We start from the raw sequence: 25,710 nt of genomic DNA, 5'->3' as shown, positions 1-25,710 counted from the left end.
CACGTACAAAGCCTACTGCACACTTGCAGATTGGAGAATTATGAAGCCCTGTAGAATTACAAAGAGAAGAGGGAAGAGGCACAAAGCAAAACCTCCACCTTCTGAGGCGTCTCGCCTTCATTCTCCCTTCCCACTCCTATCTGTAGCCAATCACCAGAAAGTGGGTGGAACAAGAACCTATTTAAGGCTTTTGCCAGGGTATTGCCCATTCTTTTACTGTGTTGCATTCCAAAGGGAATTAGAACAGACAAGCCATGACAACCTACGTGGAACCGAGCACAAAAGCAAAGATGCTTATCCTGGGACTAGGAAACTGGCAGGTAATGATGAGACCCAACTACTCCGGCACCGTACACATAAAAGGTTACAAACTAGCCTTGTTCTAAGCATGATGCAATGAAACTGCTACAGGTCATCAAGCCTGTTGCAGCTGTCTCACCAAGAGAATGCAACTCCTACCTGGAGCTTATGGTCTCTTGAAATTCTGCAGGTGTGACTGTTCAGTTACAGCTTTAAGTACTTGTCAAATCTTTTGAGAGTGAATGTGTGGTGGTTTATGTGGAGATTTGCCTTTGGATGCCCCTGAAAACTGCTTAATGTGATTTTTTTTACTATTCCATGTTAATCTGTTAAATTAATTCTAAGAATCTACTGTAATTAAAAATCAAACTGGATTTACAAATGGAACTTTGTACAAACTATTTGGATGTTGATTTATAAAGCACCCTATTTCTGCATGGTACTTTCCAAACAAAAAGGAACTGTAGTATCTCACATTGCTGCTTTGGGGTGCAGGAGAAGGTTTTTAAGAGCCTATTTAAGTTAATTTCCAAGAAGTAGGCAAAATGGACAAATCTCACAAAAAACTGCAACATTAGAAGATAAAAGATGTTCAGCCCCATGTTTTATTAAACCTCTGTAAAATGTTACATTGAGAATGAGCAGTGCCTGAAGGGGAAAAATATAGAAAGAATGTGTGTCAAAAGAGTTGTACTTATGTTTATACTTTAATTGCCCACCTCTGTGTGGGTCTAATCACAAAAGGTGTTAAGTGCCTTCAGCTCCCCTTGACTCCAGTGCTAATTGTGCATGCCCAGTATCTCTCAGGATAGACCCCCTTAACTCATTATTGCAAGCATGGGATTGTAACATGCTTTATCAGTGATGATTTGTGAAATCTTTGACAGGTTTGAGTGGTAGCTGTGTTAGTCTCTATCAAAGAGAATGAGGAGTACTTGTGGCATATCCGATGAAGTGGGTTTTAGCCCACAAAAGCTTGTGCCCAAATAAATTAGTCAGTCTCTCAGGTGCCACAAGTACTCCTCATTCTTCGTTGAAATCTTCGAATGAACCTGATAAGTGGGTCAGGCTGACTGGAAAGCTTTTTGGATGTAAGAAGCCCCTATCTAAATGCAATGAAAAATTCAATGTTTATTTCCACACAAATCACTAGGGTTATTTTGTCAAGATTATTCAGTATTAATGTTCCCACAGCAACCTCAACTGTATCTCTTTGTACTTACTGAGCAGAGGAGTTTCAATTTGAGTACAGCGTGATTATGTAAAGAAAGATCCTGTTGTAATGCAGGTACACAATGTAATATAATACAAGGGATTATTCTCTGAATGTCTCATTGCAGAGTTGTGTAACCAGGGAACAAATTGCCAATCCTGTCTCCCGCATTGCTCCACCAGCTAACACAATGAGAAGGATCACACGTTTTGCTTCTTCACAAAAAGCTTTGTCTTCCACACTGCACTTTAGTACAGCAGATCCTAGATCCTGTACAGCATATTGTATAGCAGTGGTTCTCAAACTTTTGTACTGGTGACCCCTTTCACATACCAAGCCTCTGAGTGCAACTCCCCCTTATAAATGAAAAACACTAATATTTATCACCATTAAAAATGCTGGAGGCAAAGCAGGGTTTGGGGTGGAGGTTGACAGCTCACAACCCCCCAAGTGGTCCCAAACTCCAGTTTGAGAACCCCATTGTATAGTGACTGACTGGGACAAGGGCACTCACCTCCTGACTGCTTCTTGTCAGCTGGTGTGGCACTTCAGTCTCTTTTCCCCCCTGCTCCTGGCACCCTTTGTAGATTGCTGACCTTGCTAGGCAGATCTTCAGTGGCTCAGCTCTCTGGCCAAGTACCACAGTCAAATGGATGAACCCCCTCCAGAGTAGCAAAGAGTTCAACAGTAAGCCCCCACCAAGGTCTTCAACCATGTCTTCAGGTCCTTTTTAATCCAGCCCTTTATTAGGGCTTACACCACTTTGCCACTGGCAGGACCTGGGCCCACCAAATACTCCAGGTCCAAACCCAAGGACCCTATAAACAGCAGTCACATACCCCTGCCTCCTTTAATTAATTCCCTGGGCCTCTTCCCACCTGGTCTCTTTACTGCCATCCATTACCTTAGGGCTAGAGCTCACAGGTCCTCTCACCCTCCGGGGTTTAAGCAAATACAGCCCATCAAGTTCCCTGAGGCCAAAGTTCCCTCTAGCCCCAGCCATGAACTGACCTATTCAGCCCCTGTAGCGTCTTTTATTTGAGACTGCTGGACTCTGATTGGCTACTTCTAGGCAGCCTCTCTAGGCAGCTCTAGGGGACCCACCTTTACTGCTCCTTCCTGGGGTGGGGTGGTGGTAGGATTGAGGGGCCTCCAGCAGGGGGCCACAAAGAGACTGGTACATCTTGGCATGCTGCCACTTTTACATATGCCAGCTAGCTTTCCCACGCTGCTGAAGGAGCTGCAATTAATGAATCTTATGCAAGAAATGAGATGAATTCAGGCTGTAAGAGTCATTCAAAAAGTAGATATTCACCATAAGGGATAACTGGTTCCTGCTTATTTTTCTACCCCATGCAAGAAGCCAGGTAGGGTTTTTTTTAAAAAGAGTAATAGAATTTAAGGCCAGAAGAGACCACCAGCTCATCTAATCTGACCTCCTGTATGTCACAGGCCACCAACATTACCCAGCGCCCCAACCAAGCAAGCAGCCTTTGATCAGTAGGACTCAGAACTATGTGCTTAAAAAAAGTGATCAGTGATTATATTGTTAATCTTATAATGCATTAAATGTAGGAATGTGTAGCTCTGCTTTTGCTGCAAGTTCTTACTTGAGATGCCTCCCCTCTTTCCACTTGACTTGGTATAAGGTTGTCAAACAAATTTTCAGTGTTCTTTTCCAGCCAAGAAAGTTATGTGGTTTCATATTGATAATGAATCCTAAACTATGTGCCTTATCCAGAGAGTGGCACTTTCTATAATGTTTTGCATTGTATCTACATATGCCTCCTGTCCCATCTCCTCAATAGCAGATTTGTTTATGTCCAGGAGTCAAGAGGATTTCCAGTGATTATGTCTTTCCTCGTGTTTCCCAATACCCCACCTTAAAACTGGTTTCTCCTCTTTTTCTGTCTTGGCAAATTATAACTTAATTCCAGGTGTTGATTCCAAGTATCTCAACATCGATTCCTATGGTCAGTTTAGCAGAGCTCTTCAAAAGTTATCCTGTCAATTTCTCACTCTTAGAATGACTGGCTGCAAAGGAAATGTTAAGCAGGTGAATGAAGGTTTCCAACAGGGATGTGGAGAATCTCCTGGAGGGCATTCCTCGAATGAGACAGTGTCATGACCAGTAACTTTCAGCCAGGGAGGACTGGAGAATTCTTGTATCATGTTTTCCTTCCTCCACACTCTCAGTCTGATGTCTCCAGGAACATGTACTTACGTTGTAGGGAATGGGCTAAAGAATTCTTGCACAGTTTCCATGTACAGATCTTGGAGTCTGTTATTGTGTTTTCCAAACAAATGTTGAGCAATATGATTACCATACCTTACTTTGACTCCCATTCCTTGAGATTTGCCCCTTTCTTGCGCACCCTCTTGATCTACGTGATTGGCCATCTGGGCAGATTTCACCCTAAATAGATGCATATGGCATGGTACAGTCTTGTATCTATCTTGTCCTACCTGTCTATGGTATTTCTTGGGTGCCTATTACCATAATCTGTGAGTGCCAATCACAGGTGGCTTAAGACTCAAGGTTGTCACTGGTTGTTTTGTTCCATAAAGCACACTGAAAATGGGAATCAAATCCGGATCACTCAAATACTACTGGATTAATACTACATGATTTTAGGGGAGGATGAACCATTATCACACTGGAAAGCTGGAAATATTTTCCAGATATTTAAATTTCTGGCTTTCTCTTTTCATTTCAGTCCCCCATTGGGAAAGTGAGAGAGGCAGTGAAGTTTGCCATTGATGTTGGATACTGCCAGTTTGACTGTGCCTATGTGTACCAGAATGAAAATGAAATAGGGAATGCGATCCAAGAGAAAATTGAGGAGGGAGTTGTGACACGGGAGGACCTCTTTGTTGTCAGTAAGGGTAAGGTACTGCCTTGGTTCACCTGAGTCTAAGGGTCAGGTTGATGACTGGGAGGAAAAGAGACAAAGAACACATAATGCAAAGGGCAGGCTCCATGGAGTAAAGCTAGTCAGGAAATTAACCCCTTAATACTGTATCCACTATTTATTAATTTTGTTTTCTTTATTCCAGTAGTCAAGTAAAGGGGATGGAGGGAAGGAAAAAAGAAACTCTTAAAAATCCATGGTTGATTAGAATGCACTTTTCTGTGTACTCCTCTTTTGCCAGCAATAGAGCAGGAACTCAGCCTCTTCTTTCAGTGACCCTGAGGAAGAAAGCATGGCTACAATATTCTTGCTCATTCCTGCTGCAGGTTTGAATTTATTAACTCTTGTATGTTAGGTTTTCTCCCCAGCAGCAACAAGGGTAAGAAAAAGAAATTGTTTTCTACCTACTGGAAAACTTGTGAGTGGGTCTTCACCAATCTTGCATTTTTGCATTATTTTCTTTAATTGCTGACTTAACTGGTGATGTTTTACTATATTTTAATCTGGCAGAATCCTAATTTAGTCAAGTGTACTGCCAGTGACAAAATTAACTGCAATAATATACCCATCAATGCCACCTCCCCTATAGATGAATGGCATAATATTCCCAGACCTGCCTCTGGTAGGTGTGACATTCCCCTGTCTTTCTGGGGATATTTAATACTGTCATTTGCCTGTGAAGTCAACTTGCTTAGTTTTCTCTCTCTAGCTATGGTGCACATTTCATGAGAAATCCATGGTGAAGGGAGCATGCCAGAATACGCTTGCTGCACTGAAATTGGATTATTTGGACCTCTACCTGATGCACTGGCCCATGGAATTCAAGGTACTGTGACTTTAACTCTTCTAAGCCTTTCTGTCAGAGTCCTAGGGAGGCAATTTCCTCTTCTTAGCAGTCATGCCATAGTTATCTTCTAAGCAGGCAAAGAAGAGTAGACTTTCTTCAGAGTGTATTGGTGCCACTCCCAGGATCCTCCAGAAAGTAGTGCTGCCCTGGACTGGTAAGGCAGTAGCTATCTTGCAAGGTCATTCTTATGGTATGTCTATGCTGCAGCTGTGCTACTGTGACACTGTAATGTAGTCTTTTTGTCATTCTTATTTTCTTCCTTTTTCCAGCCCTTCTGGATTAGAGAGTAATTGATCCAAATCAAATCCAGGTGTCTTGGCTCATAATATCTAGTCATTTGGCTGTCTATAATATTCTACAATATTCCTGTCTGATGATGTCTATGTTCTGAATGCTTATCTATCTCTATCTTTACTGGAAAGATAGCTAAGTCCTCAGCTCCCTACTGCAGGACTGTTCTGTCAACCTCCAGAGAGCTCCTACAAGCTGACAGAAGCACTGATAAGCTTCTGTCCTTCCTCTGCTTGTAGTTGCAAGTCACACTGATTGGCATGGTGCCAGTCTGCTCATAAACCAATTACTTTAATTTTTTGCCCCTCAAAGCTCAAGTCAGGACACCCTGTATAAATCCACCTTCACTCACTTGCAGATTTAAAGAAAAACAAACAAAAAACCGCAATAGATAATTCAGCATGGACGATATCTATGTCTATCTTACAATGACAGGCCAGAGAAGAACTGTTTCCTGCAGATGAGAACAGCATGATCATTCCAAGTGACACAGATTTTCTGGACACATGGGAGGTGGGTTAACTGATTAATTGAGATTCCCTTTGTTTCTGTCAGAAATGCTATTAGATGAGGGTGGCAACAGGAACTGTGTGTGCTCAGCCAAGCCTTCAGGAGAAAGGAGAATGAGATAGTAAGTCACCAGATTTAGAAGGAACACTTGGGAATCTTGTCCTTTTCTCCATTCTGTCAGACAGGAAATTAATCAAGTCTTATTGGTGACTTACAGGAATAAAAAGGAAACTGCAGGCTGATACTAATGATAACAAGCACAAAAAGAAAACTGTTCTTAAAAGAGAATGTCTCTGCCTCCTAAAAGAAGGATGTAGTGGGCTATTTTTTGTGTATCCCCTTTCTCAGCTAGACTCTGGGATCTGCAAAACATGATGTATTTGGCAGGTCCAACTACCTGGTTTATCATTTGGTTTTGTGAAAGAAAATAGGCAAGTTAACAATAAGACCACGAACACTTTGTGCCATGTATGTCTACATGGGGAAACTGACTTGCATAACTTTTCTGGAATAATTCTGAAAGAAAAGTGACATTATTCCAGAATTATTACTCAGCTTTGTGAGCAGGCTAATTATTCTGGAATAAAATTACTTTTATTCTGGAATAGTGTGTTCACAGGGGGAGTTATTCCAGAATAGCTATGCCAGTCAATTTCCCTGTATAGATGAGCCCTTGGTTATATAGAATGTCTGATTTTCTTGTATCCTTAGGCTATGGAAAAGCTGGTGGATGCAGGATTGGCAAAATCCAATGGAATCTCCAACTTTAACTGTGAACAGATAAAGAGGCTCTTGAACAAACCTGATTTAAAATACAAACCAGTGAATAACCGGGTGGCTGCTTACAGACTCATTAGTGTTGGCAGAACAGTTGTCTGAAGGATGCTGCAGGTAGAAGATGTGACTTGAATGTGTGTCTGTGTATGTTTGAGAAGGGTGTAATTGGTTAATGGACAGAATGGACCATTTAATGAGTTTTTCTCTGATTCCTAAAAGTAGAGTTTTTCAAAACTTGGAATTTCCATCCTGTGGGAAATTCAGACATTTAACATTTTTTTTTGTACTAAATTCAAATTTCAAAATTGCTCACAGAATAAAATTTCTGAAAAAAATTTAGTTTCAGGTAAATTGAGACATTGTTTCTATTTTGATTTTTAATGTATTTTAATTTTTTTATTTTATATTATAAATTGATAATTGTTTTTTAAAATTGATATTCTAATTGCTAAATAGTATTCTAATTGTTAGTTTGCTTGGTAATTGGTATTCTAAATGGTTTGGTAACTAGTACTCTTTGCTATTCTAACTGATCATTTGTAATTGTTATTCTAATTGGTAACTGATCTGGTAATTGGTATAATATAAAAATAAAAAATAAAAAAATATAAAAATGTAAAATAAAAATTTTTGAAATAAAAAGTCATTCTGAAACAAAAAATTGAAATGTTCCATGGTGATAAGGTCAAAATGGAAATCCGAACATTTCAACCGCATTAAAAATAAAAAATACACAATTAGTGAACACCTGTGAAAAGCTGGTTTAGTTGCCCCCAATCAGTCACTCTGTGGCATATTACCGAGGGGAAGCAAGCTTAGCACAAGGTTGTGCTTAATCAACAATGAGATGGACGTTGTGTACAATAAGAAATTTTAGATCACAAGAAACTAAAAGTACAAAGCAAGTCAGTTCTTTAACTACTCCTTGCAGGAGGAGTACCTTTAGATAATTTAAAGTACAATAGAACCTCAAAGATATGAACACCAGAGTGATGGACTTACCAGTCAACTGGCCACCCTGTGAAACCTAAAGTCATCAATCAGGCAGTAGCGGAGACCAAAAAAAGACAAAAAGAACACCCCACCCCCCCCCAAACACCAGCAAATACTGTATTGCCTCCGGGCTTTAGCCCTGGGGCTCATGACTTCAGCCACTGGGTGGAGGGGAGGGGAGTTGGGGCTGCAGCCGTAGGGTGTGGGGGAGGGCGGCTGGGGACTTCTGACCCTCGGGAGCACCGGAGCTCAGGGCTTTAGACTGCGGGGAGCAGTGGGGCTTGGGGCTTCAGCCCTGTAACTCCATTCCCAGCTTCAGCCCTGAGTGAGTTGCTGGGGCTCTAGCTATGAGGGGAGCACCAGTTTCAGCCCCAGCATTTCCCCCCCATAGCTAAAGTCCCGATGCCTGGCAACTCCTGTGGGACTGAAGCTCTGATCCTTGATGCCCCCCACGAGGCTGAAGCCAGGAACAGAGAGGTGGGACTGAAGCCTCAAGCCCCAATGCTCCCCCCAGGTCTAAAGCCCTGAGCCCCGATGTTTCCAGAGAGCAGAAGCCCTGAGCCCCCTGCCAAGAGCCCTGATGGCCCCTAGGGTCAGAAACCCTGACCCCCATCCCCACCTTGAGCCTGTAGCCCCAACTCCCCAGTGACTGAAGTCTGTAATGTTTTGTTCAGAGTTAACATTTCAGAGTTATGGACAGCCTCCATTTCTGAGGTGTCTGTAACTCTAAGGTTCTACTATATATTGACTAGTTCCAAAAGAAGCTATCTTCTGGAGGTTAGTGGGGATATATTCTATGGAGAAGCTTGTGCTATTATATATCTTTCAGTAAGTCACCACAGTGTCTGTACTCTGAAAAGCAGTAGTACAGTCTGCCTCTGCGTAAACTTAGTGTTCATGCTTGTAGATCGAGAGCCACCCACACCTTCCTCAGGAAGAGCTGGTTAAGTATTGCCAGTCCCAAGGGATTGCTGTCACTGCATACTGTCCCCTTGGAGCTCCTAACTGGCTTTGGTAAGAATGTTTTCTGTATCTTGTTTTTCTTTTTAGGAGTGATTTCAATAAACTAATATTTGTATATTACCATAGCTGGATGAAATAAAAATGAAGAAAATTGATAAATTATTGTAGATTACAAAACCTCAAAATTTCTCTTAAATCTGCACAATTACATAGAAACCATTAATCTCTTATTGGATTAATGTGTGGGACTCAGTCTAACTGAATTTATGTATTTTAATAGAAAAACAAGCAATCATTTTGTGAACTGGTGAAGAAAATTCTTAGCTGAATTCTGATAAATTTATTTAACATTCTTTAACAACTTAATGAAAGATTACAAAATCATAATCAAACACCTGTCATGAAAACATCAGTTTCATGCATTCATTGTAACAAACATATGATGAGCTTGAGATTGTCTCTGGTTCTAATCTTCAAACCCGCTAGACTACCTCAGAGACATCCACTCTCCATCCATTACCTACAAGGGAAACTGGGATCATGAAGGATGAAATTCTTGGGAGTCAGAGGGAAGGAATTCTCGGTGCTAAATCCTAGACTATAGAACATCTTATTGGAGTATATTGGAACAAGCTATATCTAACTTCTATGCAAAACTCAGCTATTCACAGATGCCTACTCATGATAAAATAATGTGAAGAATGATGTTTGGAGGGAAAGGAGCAATGCGATGGGGTGAATTAAAGTATGCCATACATTCTTTTGTTCCTAAATTACCAACTATCTTATGAACCCTATGATGTTTAGTGGTGGAAAAACACAATTATCTTTTCCATCAAAGTGTCTACTCTTTATTTTTGTTGGCCCAAGTCTGAGGACTTTTTCCTCTTGGAAGATTAGGGAAATTGCAGCTAAGTATAGCAAAACCTCAGCTCAGGTACAGACTCATTGTACAACAGTTTTTTCCTTTCTAAAGTGTCATCCTCTTATGCTGGCTAACATCTTTCACAAAGGAGTTGTGCCCAATTCTGCTCCCTGTTATGTTTCCTTTGTAGCATGTTGCTTTAAATATTTGTTTTTAATATGACTGCATTACTGAAGGGATGGGGAAAGATTACTGACCACTAAACTGTGTGAAATTGAGGGCATTAGCTAGAAAGGGGTAGCTACATCTTTCATATGCATCACCATTAGTCAATCTTTTCAGTCAGTGGCAGTCAATAGTTGCCATCTTGGTTTCATGAATACTAGTAATAAATGACTATGTGCAAAAATTAGGGTGGCTCTGCTACATTGTTTCCTCCTGTGGTAACTCTTTGATCTAGGGGATTTATTCACTATTGAATGTGAAGGTAGGCATGGCATTGTCTTCTGAATTTGCCACATTTCTGATTTGTTGCTGTAGGTTCTGATCCAGTTCCACATCCAAAGAAATGTGAGTGTAATTCCCAAGTCTGTCACTCCACATCGCATTGAGGAGAATTTTAAGGTAATGTTGCAGATAAGATACTTATAGGTCCTGTTGCAAGTTTATACAGGAAACCTGCTTTACTTTACCAATATCACTGTTTTCCCTTATATTTAGAACAGGAAATAACTGGGGTCTCTCAGATATGACTATATGATAACATGGTAAATGCTGAAGTTTTTTTTGAAATGGCAACCACTCAGCTTACTTCATTAGAACAGCCAGCAAATAAATAAATGTGAAACCAAATCCTCCCTCTGGAAGAGGTGACCTAACAGTTTGATTTAAAATTCTATTAGTGAGTTGCCTGATTACATATACTACTTTGTTTCAAAAAATGGTCTCTCTCTCTCCAGCATCATGTCAGTTCAATTCTAGACCATTCCAAAACACCTGAATCCCTTTGTTTAATGTACATGATTTCCCCATACTCAGTTGATTCTTCTAGGCTCCGATAACCACATAACAACTAAGAATTTGGAAACAACTAAAATAAATAGAATTCTCATTAACGCTGTCACCTCTTTGAGGTAACACCCACATATCTGAAGCTAAATCAGTCACTCATACCTACAACAATTCTTAAGTACTAACACAGGCTACACTGTGGTTACCACTAATGAAGGGCCAAACACTGCAGTACGTATACTAAAGTAAATATCCCACTGAACACAAGAGAGATGGCCCGAGTAATGGTTTGGAGGATCAGGCCATGCAAACATATCTTTCCTTCCTCTGAATTATCCCTCATTTGTAAACATTTGAAAGTCTACCTGAACTATCTTTTTCAGCAAAATAAAATAAAAATTGATCTGATCAGTGAGTTGACTGGTTAGTGACATCCTAAATTATAATATAAGAACCTAGTGGGTAGAATCATGCCGTTTTGTATTGTAGAGCGGTTTTCATAATTCAAGGCCAAAATTTGGAACATGGCACTAATAATTCAGCATATAAATTAAGTGACCTGATACTCACAGGTGCTGAGCACTGGCAGAGACATCACAAGTCCCTTTGACTAAATTAAGAGTTGAAACTGTGAAAATCAGGCAACTTAATTTATATGCCTGTCTTTAGGTACCCCACATTTAAAATTTTGGTTCATATATTTTATTGCCCACTCAGAAATGTGGGCATTCATTGTAACATTTGCTCATGAAGTTTTGTTCCTTCTGTCACCTAAACAACTATAATGCATTCTTCCTCATCTCTGCAGTATCCTTACCTGGAAGCCACTTAAACTTACCTCTTGTACATCTTATTTTGTGTGTCTGACTCTCTCACTCTCCTTTTAAGGTGTTTGACTTTGAAATAACTAAAGAGGAGATGGAAACCATCCTCCGCTATAAGAGGAGATGTAGAATCTGCCCCATAAGCATGTGGGTGTCTCTTCTCATCTAGCAGAATGCATGGCAAATACACATTTATTACAGTACATTCATATCCTCATTTTTAAATGGTGAGTAGGAAACTGAACAATGGACCTCTAACAAAATGTCATATTCAAAGCCATTGAAATCCCATGCTAGCATTCACTAGAATACTAGTCAGTTTGCGCCCTTTTGCAGAATTGTGATTTATACAGGATTTATCATGTTAAAATAGCTTTTAATATGTAGATGTCAAGCTACTATGAGCTAAACATGTGTTAGCAAATTAAAATAGACTTACAGCTCCAAAATAGATAGGCTTCAGATTTCTCTGTGTGTGTGTGTGATTTTTTTTTTTTTTTTGCTATTCATCTGACTAAAAGATGTTCAGTGTAAAATTACAATTCAGAAATCAATGTTCTACTAAATCAGCTTATCCTTGTAAGTTAGTAAGTCAAGAAAAGAGAGGTCATGTACTACCTACACCGAAATTATTAATGTAGGGTCTGTATTGTAGAGTGGTTGGACCCTGACATTTAAAATCTATTCCTAGCTCTGCTATTTATTCTCTTTTCCCAATGTAACAATCTGTGAAGTGACTACTACAGCCATACTGTACATCAGATATGTGTGGCTTAATACTGCAAAGAAATGTGATAGCCTCAGATGAGGTGTGCTAAATAATTGAGAAATATATTCCTTCTGACATCAAGATCATAATGTAAAATCTGAAACAGTTACAAATCTACAGGGGAAAAGTACCTTTTGACTGACAGGAGTTCAAGCCTGCCTATTTAAATGACAGAATACTCAAATCCTCTATTGATTACAAAAAGCAGAGCGTTAACATGAATTATCCGGTATAAGTTAGGACAGTGAGGGAGGCTGGATAAACACTTTAAATGTCCACTATAATTAGAGATTATGCACATTTCAAACTCCTCTCTTTAACCTTGAGACTGCATCAGTGCTGACCCTTGTAGTGTTCACTGTAAGAACTTTAGAATAACTCACTCTTTCTTTCTTTAGGTGCACAAATCACAAGGACTATACTTTCAGAGAAGATTAAACCGGGCATTGTCTTGACATTCTTCAGGGCTTAGAATGATTGTATTCTGCTGATCCTTTAGTCTGGTTAGCTGAACTGATGAGCATGTTCATGTGCACTATACAATTATGGCACCATTTAATCACCAGTGTAAATGTATTATGTACTGCCTGCTGGCAGAGGAGATACAGAAAGCTTGAAGGATAAAGCCTGAAGACAGTCCAATTTGCTGCCCTTACATCTACTATAACTACTGTAGTCCTTTAGCTGTCTGAGATTTTGTTTTTACAATATAAATGCATGTTTTCTCCTTTAGTAAAATTTATTCCACAGGCTGTTAGTAATGAAACAGGTAAACAAGTCTTAATAATCATTGACCTACAGGCCTTGTGAACAAGTTTCTAGCAATTAAACTAAACAGTTCTTGTAGCCGTATTAACAGAATGCTCATGGCATTTGGACTCATTACTATAGTAAGAGAATCTTGTGCACTAGCATTAAGTCACCTAGTCCAGCATTAAAACCTAATTTAATCTAAGAAGATATGTTGACATCTAAATACATAGGCATAAGACAGCTCATTCAGTTTCAAGAAGCCTTCACGAGATAAGTGGATGTAAATTCTTTGTTGCTATAATTTCATTTAATGCAAGGGAGTGGAACAGTTAGACTTTAAGATGTTTAGATTAGACTACTTTACTGTGTATTTATACATAGGGCCCTAACAAATTCACGGCCATGAAAAATGTGTCAGTCTGTGAAATTTGGTCTTTTATGTGCTTTTGCTCTATATCACACAGAGTTCATGGGGGGGAGACCCATGTTTCTCAAATTGGGGGTCCTGACCTGAAAGGGAGTTGCAGGAGGGGGTCAGAAGATTATTTTAAGGGGATTGTGGTATTGCCACCCTTACTTCTGCGCTGCTGCCTTCAGAGCTGGGTGGCTGGAGAGGGGTGGCTACTGGCTGAGGGCCCAGCTCTGCAGGCAGCAGCGCAGAATTAAGAGGGGCAATACCACACCGTGCCATCCTCTCTCCTGCGCTGCTGCTGGCAGCAGCTCTGCCTTCAGAGCTGGGCTCCCGGCCAGCAGCTGCTGCTCTCCAGCCGCCCAGCTCTGAAGGCAGCACCGCTGCCAGCAGCAGCACAGAAGTAAGGGTAGCAGCACCACAACCCCCTCCCCCACCACACACCCCTCCTTTTTGGATCAGGCCTCCTACAATTACACCACCAAGACATTTCAGATTTAAATAGCTGAAATCTGAAAATTTGTGATTTTTAAAATCCTATGATTGAAATTGACCAAAACGGGCAGTGAATTTGGTAGGGCCCTATTTATAGGGCATTTAATGGACTGAATCTTCCCCCCCCTCCCCCTGCTTAGTTATGGCCTGTAGGTGCTGCTACACTACTACTACTGAGTCCCCAGAATCTGTGGCTGAAGACAGAATGAGTAGTATTTTCAGATAATACAGCTTCCCATACAATAATGATGCACTTTATGCACTGATAATACATTTTGTATCTATTGTTAGGGAACATGGGGCTGCTTAAACTTAAAGCAATAGCCACTGCTGAATGAGTTTCCTGCAGTTCCTGATGAGCTAGCTGTGTTTGTTTTAATTTTCTCACTTTGTAACCCTCTCCCAGTCTGATAGAGGAGAACAGCTGTTTTGAACTGTGAGCTGAATCTGAAACAGACACCAAGCAAGAGTAGATAAATGTGGAGGGGAAGGGGGAGAGGGAAAGAAAGAGACAAGGAAATGTTGTGGAAGCTAAACCTCAAGCATATTCCTTCCCCTTTACTGAGTTCCATTATCTAGTGCAGCTTGTGCTTTCCTACAAGTCTACAGTAGCCTCTACAACTGGTGAGGTGCTACCATTAACTTGTCTTAGTCAAGATTCATTGCTACTGAACTCAACCTGATGACTGAAGTTTGAATATTGCCCTAGGTCTCCTCACAGTATAGTATGAAGACAAAGTTGATGAGTGTGTGATTAGAATACAGGACTAGGAGGTAGGCTGCTTGGCTCTAACAGACTTTGTATGACCTTCACCAGGTGACTTTGTGCACTGCAATTTACTTATCTGTAAAAGGAGAAAAATAGGGATCTGTGTGAGAGGCTGTTTGTATTGTGTAAGATACTTTTGCAGGTGATGTTCTAGAAATGCAAAGTTATCATCCAATTGGAATTAATGCCATGTGAACAGAAAGCACTAGCCTGAGACACAAAACAAGCAATTTCCAAGCAGAATGATTATGTTGCAATAGCTAACCACTGCAACATGACCTCTGGAGATTCTAGGTCCTATACCCTTTATTGAAAAGGCTGAGAAAAGAGAAAGCTTTGGAACATGACATCACAGCTGTCATTAAAAGGCTGCTTCAGTTAGTTCATGGTCTACTATTCATACCCTAGTCTGTTTTCTAGGTGAAGTTTCTGAAAGCTGCAGACATATTGGGATGTCTATCAACCAGTAGCAGACAGTACTGGTTAGACCGGAGTAAGGGAACATTAGTTCAAAGATAGTAAGTGGATACAGGACCCATTACACAACCTAGAAGTTTGTGCACAAGATTAACCAGCATGTATACGGTAGTAATTTCACACAATATGCAAGTTAGTAGAGCCATACATGCTTTGAATTTATTTTAAGCCCCGTTTTATGAGACCTCATCATGCAGTGCTATGTCCAATTTGGAGATTTTCAAGCTAGCTATTTTTGATGTTGAGGCTGAAGGCATCTTCCCCCACCCCTCCCCCTGCTCTGGGGTTTGATACAGACATTAGAAGTTTTATCTAACTCTCAAAAGAAGTTTAGGGCCCTTAAGCCCCAGGGATAGAGATCTTTATTGGTCCCAACTAAACTAAAGAATTCTGGGATGCTATTTGGAGACACCATCTTCCTTAAGATCTTGATGAAAGATGTGAGTGAGGGAAGGATAGCTGGCTGTTAGAACAGTCTCAGACCTTTTATTAATAGCATCAGGTTGCCAAGGGTTGTTGCTGGTTGTCCAGCATGGGACATTTTTAATGAGATGTCCATTGACCTACAGATATTGGATTTTAAGCAGGCCACAGGACTTCCTGGAATGGATTCCAGTGTTATGTAGGAGATAGAAGGGACTACTGTGATATAGTCTAGGGTTAAGAATAGCTAAAAGTTAAGGCAATAAGAACAAGCTAGAAGACAGATTTGTTTATATGCAATATGTTTATTTTGCAAGAGACAAAGTTCTCTACTACAGCAATTTGAGGAAAAGTGACAAGGGAATGAGTCAGTTACCCAAAACAAGTGTAAAGGTAGTCACCAATACACTAGTGTGTGGTATGGTTAGTCATCTGACTAACAGATATGCATATTATATATATCCATGCTCTAGAAAGGCCATGATTTATGTCAATGACTTGTTCAGCCATCCACATGACACCTAGAGCTGAAGCTGTATTTAGTACCATTTCTCACTGCTTTAAGAAGGAAGTTGGAGATCTCTCTCACTGTGGCAAGAACAGTTTTCACCAGAAGTAACCTAGTTCTCAGCCACTACTTTAAGATTGTGGCGAGTATCCCAGGATGTAGATGGCGTTCCTAGAGGGTAGTATCCAATTTATGTATTTTTTACATTCATATTTCACCCTCATTTTAAAAGATACTTCTGGTGACAGCATTGCTATTTTGAAAGCAAATAAATCATTGTTTTTAATCTTAGCTCAGCCACAGGTAGCATGCAGCCCATGCAAGACATGAGATTGAGTTGTACCCCATGCTATCCAGGGGAGGAAGTGCCTCTCCAGAATTGTGGTGAAGAATGTTTGGACCTGGAGCTGCAAGCAGCTTCATTTCCTACAAGGAAGAAAAAACCCCACATCACACAATTCAATCTAATGTTGGAGGTGGCTGTGTAAAGGTATAAGCTTTCAGACCCTATTTGTTAATCACTATAAGTGTTAAGGAAAATTTGGTCCTTTACAAGTGAGCTGCAGTAAGTTTGACAGAGCAGTTATAGAAGCTATTTATTCTTCCCCACCCTCATTCTGATGGTTCCATGGCTTTTTCTGGTATTTTGCCAGACAGCATGAAAGGTCCCACAAGCCAGGACAGAGGAGTGTTGTGCACTATGTACTCTAGCAGTTCATCCATGTATCCCTGGGCTTTGGTGATCTGTTTGCGGCTCTGGGTCAGGATTCTGCTGGAGAGATCTTGGAAGGAGTGAACCGTGGAGAAGGAAGTTTGGAGCTCCTTTGTGCTGTGGTGAACCTGCTGCACCTTATCTTGGATGTTGGATGGGAAGCCTTGGATGCTTGACATTAGGGTTAGGCAGGTTGCCTGCAGCTGCTGGATAATGCTCTGAAACATTGTCAGAGCACGAGACTCCAGCTGCTGAAAGGAAACAAGTTGTTATTGAGGTAGAATAAGACTCCTGAGATAGGCAGAAATGCCACAGCCCAAAGCTGGATCCTGGCTAATTAGATACCTCAGGTTGTACCAACTCTGAGTCCTTACTCCCTCCTGTCTGCCTCTTGCTCCAGTCCAGCCACATTTGGTGGAGCTTCTCTTGGCCATCTTGAAGCTTCTGATCCACTCCTTGCTTCACATAGTCAATCTGGAGGAGCAAGGAGAAAAGGAGTCTTACCACAACATTTCTGTAGCACCTTTTATACACCACAAGTGTTTTAGAGCATCTATGAGACGCTGGGGCCCCCTCTGTGCCAGTGATGACTGGGCCATATTTCAGTACTTTTGTTGGCATATATGCCCACAAAACAGTGCTCCATAGCCAAGAGGAAATAATGTGCCCGCCCCCCCCCCGGTCACTTGCTTGCAACACCTGCTTTCTTCAGAGATCTCCCTTTCAGGGACTCAGTTGGCCAGGTGTTGCTTAGCTTGTGAAGTTTGATGGAATCAAGGCATTATGGCAGTTGGAGTTATCTGCTTGCCTAGACCCCAAGTAAGAAACTAGCTTAAGCAGCAGCCAGTTCCAATGGAACATGGGTAGTCAGAGGGAACAGGAGAGCATAGACACCTTGTAGAGAAGACACTTTGGTCTCAGTCTGCTCAGCCCAAATCAGCTCCAGAATAGAATGCTGATGAGAAAGTTCCTACCAGATCAATGGTTTGGTGAAGCTGGGAGAGAGTCTCTTGGATGCTCTGCCTAGTATTTTTAATCTTGGCTAGAGAATGCTGGTAGGCACGGTGGCGGAGTTTGCTTGACAGGGAGCCTAAGCGCACAAAGTAACTTTGAGGCTGGAGAGGAGCCACTCCATCCTCCTTTATAGATGTTCCAAGTTCAGCTGAAGGAAATAAATGGGGTATGACCAAAAACATTTTAGCAGGATGGTAAAAGGGAGGAAGGCATAGACTATAGCTACTTTTAATATCTTGTTGAATTAATTATGTCAGGAAGTTGCTTGTGACACATCTAGCAATAGTAACCATAGCTATTCTTATTTGGATATTGCCTTTTCAGACATTTGATAGCTGCATTAGGGATTTGGCCACCTCTAACTCTTTCCCCTTAATCACTCCCCACCCCAAGAACCCAATACATCTCATTGTCTGGTTAGCTAAGCCTCAGGATACAAGTGACATTCTAACGATCTCCACCTACTTTCCAGTAGCCAGTGAACTGTGTAACTGGCTTTGATGGTACAGGAAAAGCAGATTTCTAAATGAAGAACCAGGTGGGTGAAAGCAAGACAGACTGAGCATAATATTTGGTTCCAACTTTGCATGTCATAAGGTAAAAGGGCCTTCTTGAAAGAAAAAGAACCAAGACCTCTAATGAAGGGAACCAGCATCTCATGATTCAGATGTGTTCTGACCTAGTTCCTCATCTGTTATGGGGAGATATTGATCTAACAGCTCTGCTGATTTCTCCAGCACTGCTTCCACACCACTCACAGCCATCTGGCCCATTCTTGATCCCATGACTGTGTTCACACTGTGGGTCATAACGGACTTGGTGGACTCCACACTTGCTTGCACAGCTTCTCTGGTCACATCTACCAAGCTGGAAAATTTGCTGGCAGCTTCTACTTCGGAAGACACCAGCTCCTTGGTGTCTGAAGCAACCTTCAGAGGTGACAGCAGAAGACATTTGGCGATTATTCTTCATGTATTGTTTATACAATTCTCTGCCTGAATTGTCTGCCCCCACACCATGCCCTTTCCTCAAATTCTACATGGTTCTTCTCCAGAGAAGAACCATTATACCATGATCTAGTTGAGCACCATTTACTAGGCTTTAGCTACCCTCCTATTTTTGCCTCATTCTAGACAGGCAATAAATCTGTTCCTGGGCAGCGCCTTTATGTGACTCAGCCACTTTCCTGAGCCACAAGGTTCATGAGGCTGCCTCCAGAGCTCTGGACTGGTCTAGTTCTTACCCTAGATGGTTTATGTGACCACAACCTTCTCTAGAGAAGAGCAGCATAAGTTTACCTTATCCGCTGTAATTTGAAGGCTTGGCAGCTTCTCTTCCAGTGTGTCCAGTCCCTTAATAATAGATTCATTGGCTGTTGAAACTATAGAGAAAGGCAGTTTAGTCCTACAAGTCAAACTCAGTTTGATCAATTAAAGGGTAATGTCACTGCCGATGACAGATTCGGCCAGATCTTCTCCAGTCAGCAGCAAGCCTGCCAAGAGATTAAAATCTAGCCACACTGAATGGAGAACATGCTAGTTTAGCATTTCCCCTTTGAGTTGTATCATGCTACCCTAGGACCTGAACTTTTGCTATACAGTAGATCCATTGAGTAACTACAGTTTCAGGCCTGAATTTTTAAAAATGTCAAACAATTTTTGGTACCTCAGTTTGTACATCCCCCTGGACCATTGCTGATTTTTAATAAGTCCTAGAAGGCCAGAGCTCAAGAGGACTAGAAGAAAACTATTGTGCCAAAATTTGAGGGTAAACAGGATGACTGTGTAGACAGACTTTCCAGTTACCTATTGACTAGGTCAATTCTGGACAAAATAAAACTGCTGATGTGGGACTCTAAGAATGAAAGGGGAATATAACTAGTGTCAATTGACTTGGGTTTGTTGAAGCTAGATCTTGTCAAACTTTAAAAAGGTGAGACTACAAGGTTGGTGGATTTAAGAATATTACATCACTGTTAGGTTTGACTTCTGTAAGGCATTTGACTTGGTATCACCATGGCATAAGGTAGAATACAAGTCAACCTGACACATTAAGTGGATTAAATTGTTGCTAATGGATAGGTCTCAAAATGTAATTGTGAGCTGGGAATCATCTTTTAGAGGTGTTTCTAGTGGGGTTCCACAGTGACTGGATCTGGATCTCCTGGTAGTCTAGGGGGAATGAAACCTAAGTCATGTCTAGGAACAAAACATGAAAGCTATAATCAAATGGCAGACTATGCTAAGGAACAGTAATTAAAGAGCCTTGGTGGTTCAGAATAGTCATTTGACTTTGAGCTCGCAGTGCTATGGCAAAGTGCTAATGGCATCCTTGTATGCATTAACAGGAATATGCAGGAGGAGTTATTTACCCCTGTATTTGGGTCTGATGTGAGTGGTACTGAAGTACCAGTCTGGTGTCCACACTTCAAGAGTTGGAAAAAATTGGGGAGGGTTCAGGGAAGAGCCACAAGAATGACTGAAGGATTAGAAACATGCCTTGTAATGAGGGGCTCAAAGAGCTCTATTTAGCTTATCAAGAAGAATGTTGAGTTACTGTCTGTAAACACCTACATGGTGAAAGATGTTTAGAGGGCTCTTCAGACAGCTATCCTGATCGAGTGACTGGAGGCTGAAGCTAGGCAAATTCAGATTAGAAATAGATTTACTATCCTTGTCAAATGTTAACTACTGGAGCAGTGTACCTAGGATTATGATGGAGATTCCATCCCTGGGAATGTCAAGATTGGATGTTTTCCCTAAGACATATACTTTAATTCAGCCTTAGCTATTGGTCTTTATTTCAGGGAAGTCCTGAATTATTTTTTGTGGCCTGTTATGCAGGTGGTCAGACTAGAGGACCACAGCAGTCCTTTTAGCAACCAAACCTGTCCCCAACCCTGCATGAACCTTGATATTTAGAGAGACCTGACTCTCAGGTGTTCAGCACTTTGGAATAGCAAGCCCCCTAAAAATTTAGGGATGAGCACCCAGGAGTCACTTCAATTCCCCATTTCTAAAAGGGCCATTAGAATTTAACAGGTTTGGCACGCAAAGATGATTACCCACATAAAGTAATCAATCTATGGATTGAGTCAGTCAAGTTGTTTGTGCACCATCAGAGACAGAAGACTGAGTCTTCCAGTCACTGAAGTTATTTGGCAATGACTTCTCTGCCTGTGAGAAACTGACCAAGTCTCAAGATATACAGGAACCTTAAAATGAAAAGGTAAGTACTCAGCAAGGCAGGGGCTCTAGACTGTCTTGGGATGTAGTTATATCAAGGAGTAAGGAAATCAAGAATAAGTGCAAGATATAGGCCTTCAAAAAGAAGCCTGAGACTGTGAGCCATTGCACTTCATGTCTGTACTTGGGATGGAGACACTTATGTTCATTGCTAAAACGACCTGCAAGCCCCGCTTACTCACTCTGTGGTTCAAATGAAGTCAGAATTGGCTGTGCTCTGCTGGCTGCAGCCTCACTAATGGTCTTCATGCCTTTCTCTGCTACATCACACAAGGACTTTAGGTAGGGGTGGCTCTCCTTGGTGGAGGTGTAGGCAGTTGCAGCCATGTCATAGGCAGAGCTGACCAAGGGCAGACTGGCCACCCTCCTCAAGAGATTCTGCAGGCAAGAAAGGGAGAGAGATTTGTGAAGAGCCACTGAGAAGTGGCTAGTGAGAGCATCATACTGGAAAGCCTACAGAGGAAGGAGAGTCAGTTAGCACCTTGCAGGTATTTCATAGTCATGGACCTTTCCTCCCACACTAATTCAAAGGCTCAAATTCTCAGCAGTCTGAAGGGTTACAGTGTCAAAATGGTCCTCTAATTACTATGGGATGCTGTATTAAACTAGCTGAAAGATCCAAGTGTGTCTTACTCCCATCGTCTTTGAGAGGAGACCTTCTATCATTGCAACTGAAGAGCTATTCATTATCTGGAAGGTTTACTCAGGATTTTCAGATCAGGTCCCAGAATAGCTTTCAGCTATGTCAAGCTTGGCATGTTTTAAGAAAGTTTCAGTAGTGCTGAAGCCAATCACACAGTCTTTCATAGAATGGGAAATAGTCTCCATGAATATTCAGCTCTGTAGTCACTAAACAGACTATGATGGGATTGCTAGAACATAAGACTGACCATTTGTTTGACCCAGTATACTGGGCTAGGTTGGCCATGCTGTCTTCCAGTCATGGCCAATGCCAGATGCTCCAGGAGGGAATCAAGTGATCCACCCCCTGTTCACTCCCAGTTTCTGGCAGTCAGGCTAGAGACACCCAGAGCATGAGGTCGCATCCCCTGGCCACATTGGCCAATAGCCAGAAATGGACCTCTCCCCCATGAACTTATCTAACTTTTTCAATCCTATTATACCTATGGCCTTCACAACATCCCAGGGCAATGAGTTCCACAGGTTTACTGTGTTGTATGAAGTAATTCCTGTTTTTTTTTTTTAAAAGCCTGCTGCCTATTTGTTTCATTGGGTGTCCCCTAGTTCTTGAGTCATGTTTACTCCTTCATAACACTTCCCTATTCACTTTCTCTATGCCATTTGTGATTTTATAGACCTCCCCTTAGTCATCTCTTTTCCAAGATGAGCTGCACCAGTCTTTGTACTCTCTCCTCATATGGAAGCGGTTCCATATCCCTAATATTTTTGGTGCCCTTCTCTGTACCTTTTCCAATTCTAATAATTCTCTTTTGATATGGGGCAACCAGAACTGTGTGTGGTAGTCAAGGTCTGGCTGTACTATAGACTTATATACGGGCATAATGATATTTTTCGGTCTTATCTATTCATTTCCTAATGATTCCTAGCATAGTTTGCTTTTTAAACTGCTGCAGCAAATTGGGCAGATGTTTTCAGAGAACTATCCACAATTACTTCAATAAGTTTCTTTTGTGAAAGCAGCTAATTTAGATCCCATCACTTTGGAAAACAGTCCCAACCACCCAATGTCCATTAACTTGGATTTACCAACATTGAATTTCATCTGCCTTTTTGCCTACTCACCCACTTCGCTGAGATCCCTTAACTCTTTTCAGTCAGCTTTGGACTTCACGTGGGGGAAGTGGCAAATAGTGATTTCTGAATATGTTGAACAGCACTACAGATTCTTGGGGACCCTGCTGTTTACTGCTCTCTATTGGTAGAAATAAATGGTCCATTTTCACCTTTGTTTCCTAGTTCTTAAGGAGTTACTGATCCATAAGAGGACCTTCCTTCTTACCCCATGACAGCTTACTTTGTAGAAGAGCCTTTGGCGAGGGACCCTGTCATTAGCTTTTTTTAAAGTCCAAATACACTATATCATCCCTGTCCACATGTCTGTTGATCCCTCCCCAACCCCCCAAAAAGAATTCCAATAGATTGGAGAGTCATGATGTCCCTTTACAAAAGCCGTGTTGACTCTTCCCACCCCACCCCCCAAATTATGTTGTCTATGTATCTGATCATTCTGTTCTTTACTATATAGTTTCAAACTATTCGCTTGGTACTGAAATTAGGCTTACTCATCTGTAAATGCCAGGTTTGCCTCTGGAGCCCTTTTTAAAAGTGGTATCACACATTAGCTATCTTTTAGTCATCTGGTACTGGAACAGATCTAAGTGATAGGTTAAGTGTCATTTAGTAGTTCTGACGAAACTCAAATATGAAATTGCAGAACTCTTGGGTGAATACCATCTGGTCCTAGCAATTTATTATTAAATAAATCAATTTGTTCCTAAACCTCCTTTATCCACACCTCAATCTGGGACAGTTCATTGGGATTTGTCACTTAAAGACTTGCTTAGGTGTGGAAACCTCCCTCACATCCTGTGATGTCAAGATGATGCAATTCATTTAGCTTCTCTGCATTGGACTTATCTTCCTCAAGTGTCTCTCTAGCACCTCAATTGCCTAGTGACCCCACTGATTGTTAAGCAGACTGTTTCTGATGTACTTAATTTTTTTGCTGTTAGAGATTTTGGCTAGTTGCTCTTCAAAATTTTTTTATTGGAATGCCTAATTACACTTTTATGCTTGACTTGCCAGAGTTTATGCTCCTTTCTATTTTCCTCACTAGGATTTAACTTCCAATTTTTAGAAAGGAAGTCTTTTTGCCACTAACCATTTTTTATTTTGTGGTTTCACCATCATGGCCCCTTTTTTGGTCCTCTTACTATTTAATTTGAGCCTCTATTATTGTGTTTTTTAAAATAAATTTCAATGCAACTTGGCAGAACTCACTCGTGACTGTTCTTTTTAGTTTCCATTTAACTAGTTCCCTTTTCTTAAGTTTAAAGCCTACTGTGGTGGGCCTCTCCAGGGTTTTTCCCCCCTCATCACAGGGATGTGAAACTTAGTAATAGCAGCCATAATATAACTAAGTGGTTCACCTATATTCACCTCTTAGTACTAAATCAAGATGGTCTCTCCCCTTGTGGGTTCCAGCCTTGCATCTTGGGGCAGCTCTCATTTATACCATCTAAAAACTCTCCCTGCATCTCACCCTGAGGTGGCATGTACCCAGTCAATATGGGGATAGCTGAAATCCCCACTGAGTTTTCTATTTTTGTAGTCTCTCTAGGTTCCCTGAGCATTTCACAAACCACCATCTTGGTCAGTAGCATGTTCCGATTGCTATGTTCTCATTATTCAAAGAATGGAATTTTTATCCTTTGAGATTCTCTAGGACAGTTTGATTCATTTAATTTGATTCTATGCTTTGTCACATATACCATTCCCCCCAGCCCAACCTATCATTCCTATACATTTTGCACCATGGTATTGCCATGCCTCATTGAGGATCATCATTCTACCAACTCGCGGTGATGCAAATTATATTTATAGCCTCATTTAATACTTGGCACTTAAGTTCACCCCTTAGTATTTATACTTTTAGCATTTGTATAAAAGTGCTTATAAAATTTGTCAGTTTTTAGCAGTCAGCCTTTATGTGATGTAATTGAATGGGACTCTTTCACTTGACTGTTTCTCTTCATTTCCTACCTGTACTTTATCAGCTTCCAGCCTCAACAGGCAGAATCCCCATTAATAGATCCTCTTGTAGGGGATGTCTCGGTCCAAATGGTGTACTCCTCTGCACTTGTTGGCTGCCCCCCTCCCCACCTTAGTTTAAGAACACCTCTACAACCTTTCATTTAGTAGGCTCTCTTTTAGACAGTGATGGGAGAGATTCAGTATATCACCCTCTTAATACATGTACCTACCTGTTGCTCCTGGGTCTCTAAGGAAGAATAATGTATTTGCTTCTCAGAAGACATAGTGGAGTCAGATACAGCTAAAAGGCAAGAGAGGTGGAGCAGTTACAGGTCAAGAGCACAGACTCATTTGATTAACATTGCAGTTTAACAGCAGTCACATAAGTCATAGCTGAAGAACTACAAATATCCAGTTTTACCAATTTTTACCTCTTCAATATAATTTACAGGCTATTTCTCACATATGATGTAGGATTAAGAGAATCTCTGAGCAGTCACATTTGAGAGGAGTTTGGTCCTACAAGAAGTTAGTCTTGTTCTTACATATCAGGCAGGAAAGAAGAAAACAAAACAAAACCCAACTAAAGTTACCAGCTGCAGATCACAATAAAAGAGCCCCAACTTGATGCCTCCTTTCTCTCCCCCCTCAGGAGAGGAGGGAAAAAAAACAACCCAGAAACACAAACCCCATCACTCAAATTGTAAAAAGTAGCATTTTACAGAAATTACTATATATTTGAAACTAATAAATGCATAAAGAAAACAAAGTGTTATTTATCATCATATCTACAGTAATTATTTACCTAGCCTTATCAGCTGTACTTGATATTCCCATAAATACTCACTTCAACCTGCTCACCTTTTATGTACCTGTGGTGATGTCATTGGGGAGG

The 25,710-nt window shown here is 41.0% G+C and overlaps 2 protein-coding genes across 2 annotated transcripts; one reads left to right on the top strand and one right to left on the bottom strand.

The window, feature by feature from the left end:
* Positions 1–254: 254 nt before the first annotated feature.
* LOC140901192 (aldo-keto reductase family 1 member B1) lies at positions 255–12,713 on the top strand. Its single transcript, XM_073319591.2, has 10 exons — positions 255–320; positions 4,231–4,404; positions 5,135–5,251; positions 5,999–6,076; positions 6,785–6,907; positions 8,751–8,857; positions 9,683–9,743; positions 10,212–10,295; positions 11,571–11,653; positions 12,674–12,713. The coding sequence occupies exons 1-10, from the start codon at positions 255–257 to the stop codon at positions 12,711–12,713; spliced, it is 933 nt and encodes a 310-aa protein (XP_073175692.2).
* Positions 12,714–16,721: 4,008 nt separating this feature from the next.
* On the bottom strand, positions 16,722–25,099 carry LOC140901176 (perilipin-3). Its single transcript, XM_073319545.2, has 7 exons — positions 25,046–25,099; positions 21,263–21,458; positions 19,134–19,216; positions 18,515–18,764; positions 17,796–17,983; positions 17,167–17,295; positions 16,722–17,072 (listed from the first exon to the last, which is right to left on the bottom strand). Exons 1-7 carry the CDS (start codon positions 25,097–25,099, stop codon positions 16,722–16,724), a joined length of 1,251 nt encoding a protein of 416 aa, XP_073175646.2.
* Positions 25,100–25,710: the final 611 nt, after the last annotated feature.

The sequence above is a fragment of the Lepidochelys kempii genome, chromosome 1 (genome assembly GCF_965140285.1).
Source record: "Lepidochelys kempii isolate rLepKem1 chromosome 1, rLepKem1.hap1, whole genome shotgun sequence".
NCBI lineage: Eukaryota > Metazoa > Chordata > Testudines > Cheloniidae > Lepidochelys > Lepidochelys kempii.
The sequence above is the reverse complement of the archived record's forward strand: the minus strand, read 5'-3'. Positions and strand labels throughout refer to the sequence as shown.